The sequence below is a fragment of the Zeus faber genome (genome assembly GCF_960531495.2).
Source record: "Zeus faber genome assembly, chromosome: 4".
NCBI lineage: Eukaryota > Metazoa > Chordata > Actinopteri > Zeiformes > Zeidae > Zeus > Zeus faber.
Genome location: NC_137191.1, coordinates 24,268,879 through 24,286,378, shown reverse-complemented (window position 1 = coordinate 24,286,378; position 17,500 = coordinate 24,268,879). Strand labels below are relative to the sequence as shown.

General features: G+C 44.5%; 1 protein-coding gene across 1 annotated transcript in view; it reads left to right on the top strand.

Annotated features, from left to right (window-relative positions):
• The window catches only part of adgrl3.1 (adhesion G protein-coupled receptor L3.1), a 141,038-nt gene that overhangs the window by 51,152 nt on the left and 72,386 nt on the right, over positions 1 to 17,500 (top strand). Inside the window, exon 5 of the mRNA XM_079999042.1 lies at positions 11,878 to 11,987. Within this exon, the coding sequence (XP_079855168.1) occupies positions 11,878 to 11,987 (110 nt within the window). The remainder of the gene's footprint in view (positions 1 to 11,877; positions 11,988 to 17,500) is intronic.

Sequence of the window (17,500 nt, the reverse complement as noted above, 5' to 3'; positions counted from 1 at the left end):
GCAGGCACACACACACACACACACACACACACACACACACACACACACACACACACACACACATCAATGAATACCCAATCATGCATGAATGTACATTTATTTGGGGGCTGGATCTCATTCACCCATCCCGTCACACACAAACACACACACACACACACACACACACACACACACACACACACACACACACACACACAGCAGAATTTGCTTATCACTCCGTTAGTTTGGTCAACCTCCCCTGGCAGCCTGTCTCCTTGAAACTGAGTATTCATCTTCAAAGCACCAGGCTACACAGTATAGTGTGTGTGTGTGTGTGTGTGTGTGTGTGTGTGTGTGTGTGTGTGTGTGTGTGTGTGTGTCTGTGTGTGTGTTTGTGTGTGTGTGTGTGTGTGTGTGTGTGTGTGTGTGTTTGAGGATGAGGGTGAAGGTGCATGGCACTTAAACTTCAACATATATGCATGTGCAAATGCGTGTACACCAGGCTTGTTTGTATTCGTGTGTGTGTGTGTTTATGTGTGTGTGTGTGTGTGCGTGCGTGCGTGCGTGCGTGCGTGCGTGCGTGCGTGCTTGCGCGCGTGCGTGTGTGCACTCAAGTGTTCGAATCATTCACTTTTGAAGCTGCACCAGTGCCTGTGAAATTCTGTTCTTTTGACATTCTGAATTATAGAAAACCCACTTGAGTCATGCACAGCCGTGTGGCGCGACATCGAGCGACACGATCCGCGGCGGCTCTGAGGCCTTTTCGCAGGTGTCTCTGCTCCATCTCTTCCAGCCATCTTGATCTGATTCATCCCTGCAAACAACAAGGACAGAGAGACAGAGAGCACGGGTGTTAGTAAGTGGTGTGCCGTGAAAGCAGAAACAGAAGAAAAGGAAGAAGTTGTAGAAGACTAAACCTGGCGCAGCTTTATACAAAGCGGCGACTGATATCCATCGACATCATTATTCCTGTTTTAATGGCCGAGGCACAAAAGGGACGCACACCAATGGCGGAACAAACAACAGCCCACGCCAAATTGACCATTAGCGGACACCGCGGTGGGTGACTGTGGCGTGTTGGCGTACATGGGGGTGTGTGTGTGCGATGTCCCGCGGAGCAAAACATGCTGGGACGCTGGTGATTATAAAGTTTCCTCCTACTGTTACTGTCTCCGTCCCTCGTCCCTCCCCCTCTCCTCCCCTCACTGTCTTCCCAGCTTCCTGCTGAATGAGGTCATATCTGGAAATGCCCTACATAGTGTGTGTGTGTGTGTGTGTGTGTGTGTGTGTGCGTGCGCGTGTGTGTGTGCTGCCACCCTCATGCAGTCACCACGGTTACAGGAGATGCCCCGCGGCACCCTAGGAGTCCAACTGTCGCCCTGCCCTAGCGCAGTAATTAGGACCCATACAAACACGTACACACACACACTCACACACACACACACACACACACACAGCCACATATACAGTGTATATATCTTTATCTATATATATATATATATTTATATATATATATAGATATAAACACAGACAGATATCTGTATGGAGTCCAACAAGATACACAGAACCCACACACAGACCATTTCCAACCCCATTAAACATCTCGACAAAGAATACTGAAAAACTTGTTATCTCATAAAGTTGTATTCTCTCCAACTCCCTAGTTTGACCCTGAAACCTCCACCGAGCCTCACACACCAATACACACCGATACACACACCGTGACTGACAGGTTTACAGCCCCCCCCCCCCCCCCCCCCGTCCCAAAACCTCCTTTATCTCCACCTGCCAAAGTCAGCCACAGTCTGACCGGCTCTCACCCCTGCTACCCTCGGTAAGCATGCTCCACCAAGCTCCCAAGATACAGACCTGCACCTTCCCTCTCTCTCTCCCTTTATATCCCTTTCTTTCTCCGTCTTTGGGTCGCCACAGTTTGAGATGCGAGGACACATGAGTCACCGGCACGGACGTGCAGACGCTCCGACCGCCTCGCCTCGTTCGCCAACTTTTTTTGGGCTGGATGCGGACGTGGACGGGGACACCAAGTGTCCTTGAAAGACTGTGCACGTGTGTGAACATACAGGCGTAGGGTGGGGTGGGAGGGGAGGGGTGGGGTGGGGGCGGCCATGACTAAATCTTTCAGGACAGTGTCGCTGCGTGGGGTTTCGGAGGGACGACCTGGATGTCTCTCCTGTCGCCGCTTGTCTTTTCGGTTTGGATAAGGGGGAATTTGAGGGCTTGTGTGCACGCAGGTGTTCTCGGAATACAAAGCTGTGTGTGTATGTGTGTGTGTGTGTGTGTGCGTGTGTGTGTGTGGGGTGGGGGGGATGGTGTTTTGCATACACGCATGTGAATGTACGTTCATTCCGTAGTGTGGATTCGTTCATGAGGGATGCCTGCAGAGGAATGTTGCTATGTGGAGAGCGCAGGGAAGTGTGTGGGGAGCGTGCGTGTCCTGGAATCGGATGACATGGGGGGTTGCCATGGTTACCGGCGGAAGACGACGGTAGGAGAGAGGGAAGAGGAGTGTGGAGATGGCTGGCCGTTAAAAGATAGGGCTCAGCCAATGTGCACATCAGAGGAAGCGAGAGGATTTTAGTCGTGTGTGTATGTAGGAGTTTAGATCTGTAAATAAAGATTATGAATCAATTTATCTGTAATAAATACCTAAAAGTATACACAAAAAATTATTTATATACAGTATATGTATATATATAATATTTGTATATATTAATTAATTAATTTAATGAATATAACAATTATTATAATTTATAAAAATGAAATGTAAAAATTCATGCATGCACACACAAATACAAACAAGCCTGGTGTACAGGCATTTGCACATGCATGTATGTTGAAGCTTGAGTGCCATGCACTCTATTTTATAAAAATTTATAAGAAAAAAAAATTATATATATATATATATATATATATATACTGTATAACATAAAGAGAGAGATTGACATCCTTGAGCCACACATTAATCATCTCACACATATCAAAGCTGAAAGGTCCAGTCCGAATTTGACAGAATCTCATTCAAGTACTGCAACCGAGCAGTGTGTGGGTGTGGGTGTGTGTGTGTGTGTGTGTGAGAGTGTGAATGTGTGTTTCTGTGAGAGATGGAGAGAGAGAGAGAGAGAGAGAGAGAGGGAGAGAGCGAGAGACAGAGAGAGAGATTTGTCTTTTCTTTATGAGTTAGTTGTAATACCGGCAAGGAAGTGATGCTTCCGCTTGTGCTGTACCCCAAGGTCTCACTTTCACACTCAAAAATACACAAACACACACACTCCATCACGCGCCTCTAGTCCCTGCTCTCTTTGACTCGCTATCTCCGTCAATCTCAATCTCTACATCTCACTTCAATTACTTACAACAACCCCGCTTCCCCTGCATTCTTTTGGCACTTCCCCCTTTCTTTCTTTACCTCCATCCCTGCATCCCTTCATTTTCAGACAGCCCGATAAGTGTGTTGAACCACATCAGCGAGCTTATACAACCGAAACTAGGCCAATATATATGGAATCGCAAATGTAGAATCATGTGTGTCTCTGGCTATATGTGGGTAAGTGTGTGTGTACATGTATTTGTGTGTGTAAGCAAGGAGTGCAGGGGTTTTGTTTGGGTGTGTGCATGTCTCATTTCTAATTTTGTGCCCTTCTTAAATCCAAATCTTACAGCAGACTTTGATGAAATACCTAATTTACTGCAGTTTCAAGTGTGTTTCTATGTGTTTGTGTGTGTGTGTATGTGTGTGTGTGTATGCGTGCGTGCGTGTCCCGTGCGTGCGTGTGTGTGTGTGCACGTGTGCGTGTGTGTGTGTATGTGTTGCGTGTGAGAACGAGACAGCGTGTCTATCTGTAAAAGTCAAGTTTATTTATCACATCCATATCACCCAGTTACAGTGTGTGCCCAAGCCTACTGTCGCAGGCTTGTTTGATGAACTCCCTCAGTTCAATCTTTCAGACAAGCAACTAATATAAAATCAAAAGAAAGCATTATCCATCCATCCATTGATCCATCCATCCATTGATTATTCTTTCCATTGGTCCATCCATCCATCCAGCCATTGATCAATCCATTAATCCATCCATTCATTTGTCCATCCATCCATTATTGATCCATCCATCCATCCAGCCATTGATCAATCCATTGATCCATCCACCCATTGGTCCATCCATCCATCCATTGATCCATCCATCCCTCCAGCCATTGATCAATCATCCATCCATTGGTCCAGCCATTGATCCATCCATCCATCCATCCAGCCATTGATCAATCCATTGATCCATCCATCCATTTGTCCATCCGTCCATTATTGATCCATCCATCCATCCATCCATCCATCCAGCCATTGATCAATCTATTGATCCATCCACCCATTGGTCCATCCATCCATCCATTGATCCATCCAGCCATTGATCAATCAATTGATCCATCCATCCATTGGTCCATCCATCCATTCATTGATCCATCCATCCATCCAACCATCCAGCCATTGATCAATCCATTGATCCATCCACCCATTGGTCCATCCATCCATCCATTGATCCATCCATCCGTCCAGCCATTAATCCATTCATTGATCCATCAATCCATTGATCCATCCATCCATTGATCCATCCATCCATTAGTACATGCTTTCCTCCAACACTTGTATGAATAAATCACATCTCTGGATGTAGTTATTTCCTTAACTACGCCTTCCTGGCTTTACAAATAGTTTACACACATTAGAAAGCATAAATGTGTTATGTTGTCTTCATAATTGTGACCGTAGATTTGATATTCTGCATGTATAGTCTGTAGTACACAGTAATATTCTTCTTGATTGGTCGCGGTTTAATGTTGCTTGTTGTTTGGCTGCTGTTTTTCTCATAACCTAATTGGAGTTGAGCCACGTAAGAGCCGACAACGAACACAAGATTAAAAACAGCTTTGGAAATGAAAGACTTTCGAGAGCTTTATTGTTCGGTTGATTAAAAGAGACCTATATACGTATGTATGTTCTAGATGCAAACTCCAAACAGACATTCCACTAACCCTTACCCGCAAACAGCTTTATTTGTTCAAATTCAATCAGAGGGTTAAACTATTTGTAACTAATCTTCCTGACAAATCCTGTTTCCCAGTCTGTGTTTTTTTAAGTTTGGGTGAGCATGCATGCAAGCGGAGGACAATAAGAGTGTGACTCCGTGCTACACAAACCCATATGGCATACCCAGGCCGCCCAAAGACTCCCATGGGGGAGTTGTAGCACAAGAATGATCAACATATTGAAATGCTCATGCGGTCCCGCTTGCATGGAGGAACGGCCAGATGAGGCTTTGTAGTGTGATATTCAGGCTAGTAAAAATTCACCACAAAATAAGTCAGCGCTGCAGTGCACAGATTTTTAAACATTTCTGATGGAGCCAAGATGGTTGAATATACAATTAGAAAATTTTAATGAGCCCCAGAAGGCTTCTGAAATGCCAAAATATGTTTAATGATTTTAGATATCTCTAAAGTGCCAATATTTGTTTGAAGTTTTCAGTCTTTTACAATGTCTATATATGTATTCAAAGCCTTCAGACAGTGTTCTAAATTGCCCAAATTTGTTGAGGGGTCTTAGATGACGTTCTAAAATTCCCATCATTTTATTCAAGGGGTTGAGAGAATGTTTTACAATTCTAATACGTTGTTTAAATAGTGCTCTAGGACATCGATCCTCACCCTTTTTCGCATCAAGGACCCTCAATTTGAGACATATTTTGGTCACAGACCCCAATGAATAAGGTTTTGGACTCCAAGAAGATATTTGTGAGAAGATGTTTATTGTTTGATGTGATTAAGTGTAAACTTCCGTACCTGTCTATCCTGTAGTTATGGAGACTACGATGAGTGAGACAGCGAGAGTAGGATCAAAACAGTCATCGCTCTGTGTTATCAGACAGTGCTTACGTCTTGTGAATCAAATAATGGTAAAGTTGAACCATTAATCAGTTCTGCTGCAGACCCCCCGGAACATCTTGAAGGGCCCCCTGACAGTCTCCTGACCCCATGTTGAGAACCACTGCTCCAGAATATCCACACACAAATACAGTATAGATACTGTATATACATATATATTTGTGCAACCTTTTCAGTCATCGCTCGAGAGCGCCGATGTACCTTTCGTGTTTTCACACAGTGTTGCCTTCCGGGACGAGCGGGTTGACTGTGGGTTCGAGTGGAAGTCACTGGGGTTCAGACGCCCTGTGCCACGGCGCTGGGCGCTCCGACGGGGCCTCATGCGTCATCCGCTCCCAGACACCTCTTGTAGCTGAGGAGGTTTAGCCGCCTCTCGCCTGCTCTATGCATACTGTATATGCAGGTGCCAGAATGCACACATGCACACGATTTAATCACAATTACCCCAAAATGTCACTGGTGTACAGTAGTGGTGTAACGGAACGTAGTTGATCCGTAACCTGGACGGATCGCAGAGTTTCCGTTGGAAGAAAATTGGCGCCAGTCAGCGTGTCCTGGGAGATTTCAATTTCTAGGACAAATGGGAGAGGTTCCGGTCAAATATTGACTGTGTTTTATTGAGCTTAAAAACAAGTGATAGGCAGCCTATATAGAGAATGAAGTCACCAAGGCATGTAGATGTATAATGTTTTTTTATTGAATATTCAAAATAAAATAAGTCTCGTCAGTTAAAGCTATTTTTATAATAAATAGAGAAATATTATAAATATTGCTACTTTAAATCAAATAATTCCCGTTTGTAAACAGTAGGAAACAGGTGCAGATGCTTCAATTAACATGTCACTAAAATAAAAACTGTGATCAAATCAAAGACAAAATAGATATGGCAAGCAGGTCTAAATAAATAATAAAAAACTGTGGCGATATCTGTCTTTATCGGGACTTCCCGTCGACATATTTTATACAATGAATATTTACCGTCTGCTTTTCGTCCGAACTTAAAGAACACGGCAAACTGTGGATGTATGTGTCCCAGCGACACATCATCTTTCTGCTTCTCCTCCGAGTTCTGAACGCTGGGCTTTGTCTCCGCACCGTGTGTGTGTTTACGAGCGCAACCGGTCCATGAGGGAGGGGGCGGGGCTTTATTCACATATCCACAAACGTGATTGGTCAGAGGTGAAAGGTCAGCTTTAGATCTTCCAACGTGATTGGCTTTCCATTGCGACTTGCCGAGCGCGTTACTGAACAGATCTGCAGAGTTTTTTTTATCGAAATGATCGAGTCTATTTTATTTCGACATTGGGAAAAAAAAAAATATATATGGTGATAGTTATCATTATCGTTTTATTGCCCAGCACTAATTCAAATTGTGCTTAGTCAAAAACTGGCAATAACTGGATAACGGAAACGCTGACGTTTCACCCCCCACGGACCGGCACGCATGTGAACCGCGGATCATTTGCAAAATTTAACCATCATAGTGAAATACAGTTTTACTGCCTCTGTTACTTTTTAAAGTAAAAATTCCATAAATCTGCATGCAGAGTTGCAGTGGAAAGAAGAGACAAGACAGCTGCGTGCTGCGTTTCACTCTGAAACACAGTGATTGCTTTACGGTACGTGGCGCTGCGTTGCTGCTACTTTACGACATGTGGTGAATGAAGCGGTGGATACTGCGGCAGCTCGGGGAGGGAGTGTGTCCTCGCTATGCATCTGCATGTCCGCTGTACGCGAGTGCTCAAGGTCCACTCGTAAACAAATACGATGTGCATTAAGAGATGCAGACTTTTCTACATAATCGTAACTCGCTTCATTCTGAACCGATTTTCATTACATTTAGTTTGTTATAAACGTGAGAAATTAAACATGATAATGGGTACTTATTGGAATTAAGTTCAGTTGCATGGGGCGGATCTAATTATATTTTTCCATTCACTACCATGTTTAAAGGAAGAAGGTATCATGCGTGCTTCATAATACACTTTAATTGAACAATTGAGTATTGAATATTTTATATATTTTATGATTTCACTGAAACATTGGACATCTTGAAAGCGGTTTTCATTTAAGAGCATGGGAAAAAGTTCCTTGCTTTAAGTGTCTAACGGAATCAATGGAAAACAAAGTTTTATGTCTCCCTTTTTTTTATTTGCTGATCCGAAATATGATCCGAACCGTGAGTTTTGTGATCCGCTGCAGCCCTAGTGTACAGGATCGAGCCTCATCATATTCTCAGCAGTCAGTCATTCAGTCAGTCAGTTGTGGATGTTTGTGTATGTAGGTTAGTGTGAAACCGGATGAGAGAGGGATGATATCTGGCAAAATAAGAAAACACAACAGCAACCAAAAAAAAACAATAAAAAAAAAACACCAGAGACAATAACAGCAGCACACTGCAGCTTTCTCTCCCTGCCTCCACACACCACCGTCACTGAATGTGTGTGTTTGTCTCTCTACGTGTGTGTGTGTGTTCGTGTGGGTGTGTGTGCGTGCGTGCGTGCGTGCGTGCGTGCGTGTGTGTGTGTGTGTGTGTTTAGCAGCACGGGGAAGAAAGCCAACAGACAAGGCGGTAACCAGGCCACTGTCTTTTTTTGATGTGGTCATGCTAATTAAAATGGGAACTCTTCTGCCAACACTGAGAAAAATATGGACCCACTTCAGTGTTTGAGACACTTTGAATGAGCAATGGTGTGTGTGTGTGTGTGTGTGTGTGTGTGTGTGTGTGTGTGTATGTGTGTGTGTGTGTGTCTGTGTGTGTGTGTGTGTGTGTGTGCGTGTGTGTGTGTGTGTGTGTGTCTGTGTGTGTGTGTGTGTGTGTGTGCGTGTGTGTGTGTGTGGACGCCTGCCTTTGTGTGTTGGTAGCAAATGACTTCATACCCATGTGCGCACAAATTTTGTATTTTTTAGAAACCAAATTAATAATGATTTGCGCGCGCGTGTGTGTGTGTGTGTGTGTGTGTGCGTGCGTGTGAATCATCACGGGTCAGATCTCGGACATAATGCGAATTGTAAAAAAAAATAATTGATGGGTTTTTTTTGGGTTTTTTTCTCCTGCTGTTATGCGGCGGGATGAGCACAGCGGCAGAGTGGGCAAGAGAAAGCAGAAGTGAGGGAGGAAAGTGGAAGGGGAAAAAAAAGAGCAAAGAGGATGGAGTGCAAGGAGGAGAGAGAGAGAGAGAGAGTGAGAGTGAAGGAGAGAGAGAGAGAGAGAGAGAGTTAGGGAGTTAGGGCAAGAGGGAGACATTTTTGGATCTGACTCAGTCTACTGGCTCAGACAGAACGCTGACGTAAGAGGCCCATACAGCACGAACCGCCGAGCGTCGCTCAGGAAGCAAGCGGCTGAGGGGAAGACGGACGGATAAACGGGCGGAATGAAAAAACGAGACGGGCAGAGTGGGAGGAGGGGAAGAAGGGACAGAAAGGGAAAAAGAAAACCCCACCTGCCCCTCCTGGACGGCGAGGACGAGCACAAAGAGAGAGCGAGGGAGGGAGAAATTGCTTTATTATCTCAGCTTAGAGAAGGTGGAGAGCGGTGGAGGGGCGCAGGGACGGAGGGATGGAGGGGGCTGGAGTAGTTAAGAAAGACAAAGAAAGGCGAGAAGATTATCTCAAATCTTTGCTCTACGGTGGCAAGCTAAAGCCGCTGGTCGGTCGGTGTCTTTCCGCTCCCCATGACTCAACGGCAAAAAGTCCCTTTTGTCAGTTGTACCAATGTACGTAGTAGGGCGGGGCGATATATCGATTATATATATTGTCATCGGGATATGAGACTAGATATCGTCAGGGATGTCGAGATATAGTTAGATGTCGTCTTTAAGGCCGCATTACACTAAAGTAATGTAACTTCTTCATCAACTTCATCGAACTTCATCGATACCTGCACGTTCATAATCTCCACCTTGGTATCGGTCGGCTGCTCTTGCGTGTGAATATCTTACCGAAGCTCGTCCCAAAGCATCGTCCGATCATCGCCATTGAGGTATTCGTCAAAAAAAAAATTGTGATCGCTTTTGTGCGCTTTTCTCTTCTTCCTAAATGGTTATTTTCTCTCAAAGGTTTTGGAGGAACGGCCATTAAGGTCGGAATTCCAAATCGGAATTACTCTTTTGGTTTTCCCCAATGGAAGCGATGGAACACATTCAGCTCGAAGGTTTGGACGAAGTAACGAGTCTCAGTAGTTCCAAAGTAGTAATAGTAGTAGTAGTAGTTCCAAATCTGAATTACCAACTTCTGAGCTGGTAACTCCGACCTCAAGTTGGTCAGCCCACGACATCATCATTAATGGACCGTCACTGTTGTTGAATAACTGAGCTCAGTGATCTATTTTTTTCTCAGCTTTTTGCTCCTATATCCCCTTGGGCCGACCGTCCGTTTCAGCCATCAGCGGCTGTTGTGACTTAAGTTTTGGCGGTACCGGTTTACACCCCCCTTTAACACCCCCACCCAACAACTTTGCACTGATGACAGGTGAGCGATGATGAAGGCACCGGGGCAAAAAATTAAAAAGCACAGAAGCGAGAGGAAAAAAAGGGAGCAGGGGAGGAAAGAGGAGTAAAGACTGGCGGGTATTGTCATTTAGAATATGACGGATATTGACAAAAACATCGAGGTCTCAGGACCTCTTCAACTCATTTCCAGCAAAAAATGACCGCGGCGGTATTCTCCTACGCACCATATCCTACAGTAGCTCCATGTGTCACACCTGAACATAGAAAATAAAATTGAATTAGCCCTCATGCATATTTCATGATTCATATTACGGGATGTTACCGTAAGAATGGGGACCTGCAGGTCTTTTGCATGCTCATTAAAAAAGTTGCAGCAGGAAAGGAGAGTGTTTTTAATGTAAATGTTGCCCGTCTGACAGGTGCAGAAAAAGAGAGATGGAAGGAGAGAGAGAGAGAGAGAGAGAGAGAGAGAGAGTGAGAGTGAGAGAGAGAGTATCGCAGGGATGGTAATTGAATGAATATATTCAGATGAAAAGAAAGAATAAGACGCTCACCAGCCTCCGCCGCGGTCGCGGATTTTTTTCCCCACCCGCGCTTGCGTGTCATTTACTTTTATTCCTGAAAATGATATGTTCTCCATTTAATTTATTTTAATAATTCATCTCAACCGCGGAATGCCATTGAGATAAAGTGGCACTTAGGCATGGGGGAGGGGGGCGACATTTGAACATTTTATGTTATTACACCTATCTATCAAGGAAATATACGGGCACCCATCGCATGTCATCTTTGTTTGCGAGGCGCGGGGCCTCAGCGTGTGTAATTACGCACTCAGACATGCCCGTCGTGTGTGTGTCGCCATGCATATTCATGCACACACATTCAGACTCCCGCGCGCGCGCACGCGCTCACACACACAAATGCAAACACACGTATTGTGCCGCCTGTCACAGCCTGTGTTAATGACGGTGAAAGTACTTACTTTTGGTGTCAGAGGAGAGAGGCCCTCTTGATAATTGGAATTAATTACCTGGAATCTGGAGGGCACGCTACTCTTTAAGCTGCACTGTAGGTTATTGCTCTTAACGGTGCACACGCACACACACACACACAGTGAATGTCTCATTATGCGCCAACTGGTCATTGAGGCCAACAAAAGTTATGAGTGAACTCAGTGATTCTATTAGCGGTTTGCTCACTTCAGTTGCCAGAGCAATGAAGAGGGAGATTTAGATTTGTTCCAGATAGCCATGGACTCACATGTGTGCCTGTGTGACTCCCCATGTGCAGATTTTTCAGTGATACACTTTCAGCTCACGTCCACACGTACCAGCAGACATATGGGCTGGAGGCGTGTGGTGTGTGTGTGTGTGTGTGTGTGTGTGTGTGTGTGTGTGTGTGTGTGTGTGTGCGCGCACAGACGGTGAACGTGCGAGCGTCCAGATGTGCTGCACTAACGCCGCGCTATCTGTGCCGCCATTTTGTTTTTGTTCAGGTGCAACAACCGCACCCAGTGTGCCGTGGTGGCCGGGCCCGACGTGTTCCCCGACCCCTGTCCCGGCACCTACAAGTACCTGGAGGTCCAGTACGAGTGCGTCCCGTACAGTAAGTACCGCTTTCCTCTCAATCTCTTTCTGTCTACCAAACTTGTCATTGCTTCCCAATTTCCGTGCAATTTCCAATGCTTTATTAACTAATTAAATATTTAGAATGCCAAAGCACAACACCAGGAGCAACTTAGAATTCAGGTGCACTGGAAGTGGTAACAAAAAAAAATCAAAGATTACATCAACAATAACATTGACAACTGTTGACAAAAACTGACGACAATGCAACCTACGTATTTGAATTTCCCTGTGTTGGTTTGTTATTTTTTGAGCCTTATGGGAAAGAAATCGGGGGAATTGCCAAAATGAAAAGCCAACTGCTGTATGTGCACATTAGCTGACTGCCTTACAGGGAAGATTTAATGGATTACATTTCGCGCACAATAACAAAAAAACGCAAGGCCCAAAGCACCAAAAGGTAGGTACATCACAGCAATTGAGTAGTATTATGTATTAAGATTAATACATAATTATTCCGAACTATTACCCGAACCCTTACCCTGGTGGTTATGGTGATAGCATTGGGAACTCCAATTCCTACTATGAACTCAGCTTCCATGTACAGTATGTACTCGCACAGAATCGCGTTTAAACAAGATTATTGTTTTCACACACATAGGTCTGCGGTGAGTCGTCAAACCAAAAATCAATCTTTGTTTATAGTGTAAGAACAGAAACTCACATCCGCTCATGTATTTATATTTGTGTATTAACGATAATCACTCAACACACTCAGTTTTGCCGCAATGAAATATGCATTCAAGACACACTGTTCAGGATTCATAGTGATTGTTATAATCTTAATTAACACTTTTAAAAAGGTGGGAAGAGGCCATTTGAGCAGAGCAACATGTTGAGATGGAAATTTACGAGCAACCGCCTGGTGCTTTCCACGGTGAAAGTCTGAGGAAGGAAGGATGGGAGTGAAGCACTAAATGCTCTGATGATGACAGATGGCCGGGTAAAACCCGACCTCTGACCCTGCGATAACAGCCCGGGGTGGAGGAAGGGCTTGGATTTCTCCGCGGTGAAACTTAGGGGAAAGTAAAAAAAAAAATAAAAAAAAAAACTCAGAGCCGACATAGTTTTCCCTTAAACCTTGGCCCTCGTTGCCCGAAAAAATACTGGCGCAGGTTAAAGACATTTGTTGACCCTGATGTTTATTTACCGGCGCGTACCAGCTGAGAGGTTCCTTTCTGCATTAGGAGGCCGCCAATCCGGACTCATTCTGCCATCAAAGTGCCGCTTTTCAATCTTCTCTCTCTATCTTCCAATAAACCTTGATGTTTTGTGTTTTGCACTTTCGTGTGCTTTGTCTGTTTACCCAAAGGCAAATACCAAACATAGCTCCCAGTTTACAAAATAGGTGATACTTAAGTCACATAAAAAAAGGTTGAATTGAGTGCTTTTCCCCCCCAAACAAAAAATTCCAATTACCTGCCCCTGATATTTGTTTACTGCAGGATTTGTAAAGGTAGTGTTGAAGTAAACCACAGAAGTACCGTTGGAGTCATTAAGGTTCACCACCACATAATACTTGGTGCACAGACGCTTTCCTTCCAAGGCCTAAACGAGAGAACATACTTTGTTTACCCATTTGCTGCATTGAAAGGTTCAAAGGCTGGACTCATTCAGCGCGTGCTCGGATCCAGACAAAGCGCCGGTTGGTGCCAAATTCCATTTGCCATTCGGAAGAAAACATTTTTCAGTCAGATTTCCGGTCTAAATGAATCCCACATCAAGTGTCTTGAAAAATCCATGGAAAGTGGTTTTCAGCCCTATAGAATAAGCGCGGGTGCTATGGTCCATAAAGGCGGACAGGGCGATCTCCCGCACAGAAGCATTCAATTATATCCGCTTAAACGTCTCCTGCCAGGCGTCTAGGATGGGCGGCAGATTAAATAATAGGACTATCAGAGCCCTCTCTGGAGCAGATGGAAGCACAACCTGATACCTGCTTAATGCCCTGCCAAGCACACCCACAAACACAGCAACATGCGAGCCCATGCATGAACCAACCACAGGCGAGAAGGTGTGAAAGCGCATATGTTCACTCCATGTTTAAATTCCATTGCCCAGCCACAGTTTTATGAGATACGGCCCTGGTTTGGCCTTCCTTAAAGCAGCTTAAGAAGGGAAGGGCGCACACGGAGATACGTTTACAGGTTGATCTGATAGCCAGCGCAGAGGGTAAGGTTTCACCGGCAAAGGAAAAACAAAAGGAGGGCACAAAAACAACGGACCTCGCCCAGAGACGGACCAGGACCGACTTCTTTATTCCTGAAGTTGAGGAAGCCTTTGTTGAATGAGACTTAAAGATATAGATATATTTTTCAATTTGTATTAGAAGGTGTCAAATCGAGTTTTAGCCCATTTACTCTACTACTCAGCACACATATTTTACACAACACCTCATCGTTTTCCTGATGATAGATCACATATTTAGACCTTAAAAAATTTTGTCTCTATGTACCGTTCTTGAAAATTCCAACGATATGGTGAGAGACCAACCTAAAAATAATTCCCCCGGTAGCGCCGACGAAAACATTACCGCATATGCTACCTGGGTGTTTTTTGCCAAAGAATCATTCACCCACCCAATTGGATAGACAGAAATATTAGATTCGATTCAACTTTATTGCCATTGCAGGGAGTATGAGCACTGAGGAAACGAGATGCATGCGCTGCATTGTACCCATCCAAGTATCTGATGTGTCTATGAGCAGTGGGCCGCCACGTAGCAGCGCCCGGGGGAGCAGCTGGGGGCTTGAGTGTCGTGCTCAAGGACACTTCCGCACGCTACCAGGAGGAGCCGGGGATAGAACCGGCAATCTTTCAAACACTAGACTTCTGAGCCGCTGCAAGGAGGAACACGTTTTGGATCCTCTGCTGCTACTCTTTATGTTCCTTCATGTTTTTATCAGGCTTCACCTTACACCTCAACTATTTATGAAAATAGATTTTTTTTTCTCAGAATACAGTGATAACAACTCCCCCATAGGATGAGACTGCGCTGTTCTTTCGTTCTGTCTTTTATTGATGCGCATGAATGTTTGACAGCTCGCCCAAGTTCAAGCAGGCTCGTACAGTCCACCAAGTCCACGAGGTCCTCTGTGGTTTTGTTCGTTTTTTCGAGTCATATCTAAAATGTATCTCTCAATCCGGGGAGACTGATAAGTGGGGCTCCTCTGTGAAACGAATGCTACCGCTTTATAACAAGTAACTAAGCTAGCAAAGTTTTGAAGCATGGTGAGGTTTGTAGTTGTACAGTAGAACTCCCAAGGCCAACCATGTGAACTTCGGGGGGTGAGGCTGCTTTCACGTGGCACGCGGTAGGCGGGTCATGTCGTGTCCTGTTACCGGACGACAGCATGACTGCAGCCCGGCAGAGAACACCGGCAACGGTGTTCAACAAAGATAAAAATATTGTAACTTGTTGTAAATTGTAACCTTGCAGAGGTGGAGAAAGCGAGGAGCCGACTCCACTGGGCATGTCTGCTGCGGTTGCTGGAGACCCATAGTTTTGAAGTCGGACGTGGTTGATGCCATTTTCTCTGTAATATCGCACTTGAATGGCTTCAATATAAACCGTGGATTGAAAATAGAACGTTTTTTTGATTTATTAATTGCATGGAGGCCGGTTGGTGCTTGTAGTGAGGAAGCAGATGGAGGATTTGGACACGGTGGTGGCGCTGTTGGTCCAGCAATAAGGCTCTAGGTTATTACTTATATAATGATATGCATGTACTGTAATTATATGTGACTCAGCATGTCCAAAACCAGCGCATTTCGCAGCACTGTACTTTTGGCTGTGCATTAAAAACACCGTTTTTTCATCCAAAATGAGATTAAAGCAGATTTATGTTCCTCAAGTTGTTTTCTATCTCTCAGCGTATCTTCGAAACTGCGTCTAAAAAGTCGAGGTTCTGCGCTCGAGCATCAGTTGAGTTGCTCACCAACAAGTTGTCGAACAAACAGCGATTGTACGTTTTCCTTCAATGCAATCGTCCAGATTTCGATAAAATAACGCTATAAAGCGGATCGAATCGTGAATGAAACACCGGGCCTTCTTTGCGTGATGGAAAAAAACGTTGCGCCGGCGCCGCCTCAAAGGACGTGACGAAGAAGAGCTGACGACATTTCCCTCAGCAGTGCTCGAGAGAAACGACAACAAATAACAAGCAGGGGCAAGAAATGTCAGCTCTCCGTGAAAACGTCACCTCCATGTTGTTATGTATTATGAGAAGAGGGTGGAGGACGCTCTCAGTTGTATCGCCAAAATCGCAGAACGCCTCCGCTCCCCGGAAACACGTGCACGTTCTTAAATGTTCCACTTTCTTAAAACTGTCATTGTTATAAAACAATAAATGCGGGAAATGGGAATGATTAGAAGTCACAGAATAATAGAGGGGTGATGTCTGTATGGTGAGCGTGAACTGAAAATGAAAATAAAGTCAAATGAAAGGAATAACTTGAATTATGCATTTTCCAATATTTTTCTAAATGAATGCGACCCCTAACGGGAGCAGCCGAACGACAAAGAGGAAGAAGAGGAATGATTCCAGCATTATTTCACAAAAACACCTTCAACATTATCGCATTGAAACAGTACAGCACTATCCAAACCGTTTAAGGCGCTAATTGCGTTTCTAAATGTGTATTTTGCGCTGCAAAAGTATGAAAATGCTGCTAAAGTTTTAAAGCCTGATTTCTCAGAACCTCTGTTTCCAAAGCCTTCATCTTTAATAGTTCATGGCTTCTAAAAGATTTGCTTGATTCCCACAAGTGATGCCTCGTTCGTTCTGAAGCTCTGGTACTGCGCTTGCATATTATGTGCAAAAACAAAAGTGTCAAATTTCAAAACGTGACCGTTAAGCATGCGGTGCGTCACAACTATGAAGAGTTAATAATAAAAGAAGGGCTTGTATTGCCAGTGGGAACCAGGTGATCAGCCATTGATCACTCTCGGTCAACAGATCATTGATCACTACCAGGAAACTGATCTCTATAGATGTGCTCTCTCTCGAAGCCGCATAACAACATCCATAAATATATCTATAATGCCAAATAATCCATTGTCAAACCTGCTGGGAGATGAATATGATGCTTTATAGCCGGCTTGGGTAGAGTTTATTACAGACTCAAAATCGTGTAGTTTAGCAGTAGTTTTAGTTTTCTGGAGTCTTTTTACATCACCATAACAACATCACATATCGTCACGTTGTGCCTCGGTACCCGCCCCCCGCTCCCCCGCGACGTTCCGAAAGTGCAGTTTTCCGTCTCCCGTCGACTCTGTTCCATGTGAAGGCAGCATTAAGCATGGGTGGGGGGACGCTGAAGTTCTTTCTGTGACCCTCCTCTGGCTTGGTACAGAACAATTGCAAATCACAGCTTTTTACATGTAAGTGAAAGGGACCAGAGACCAGAGAAAAATTGGGAAATTTAAATTGACTCTTTTTTTTCAACTGAGGCTCTTTAAAGGAATTGAGTGACACTAACTACTCGGGGCGT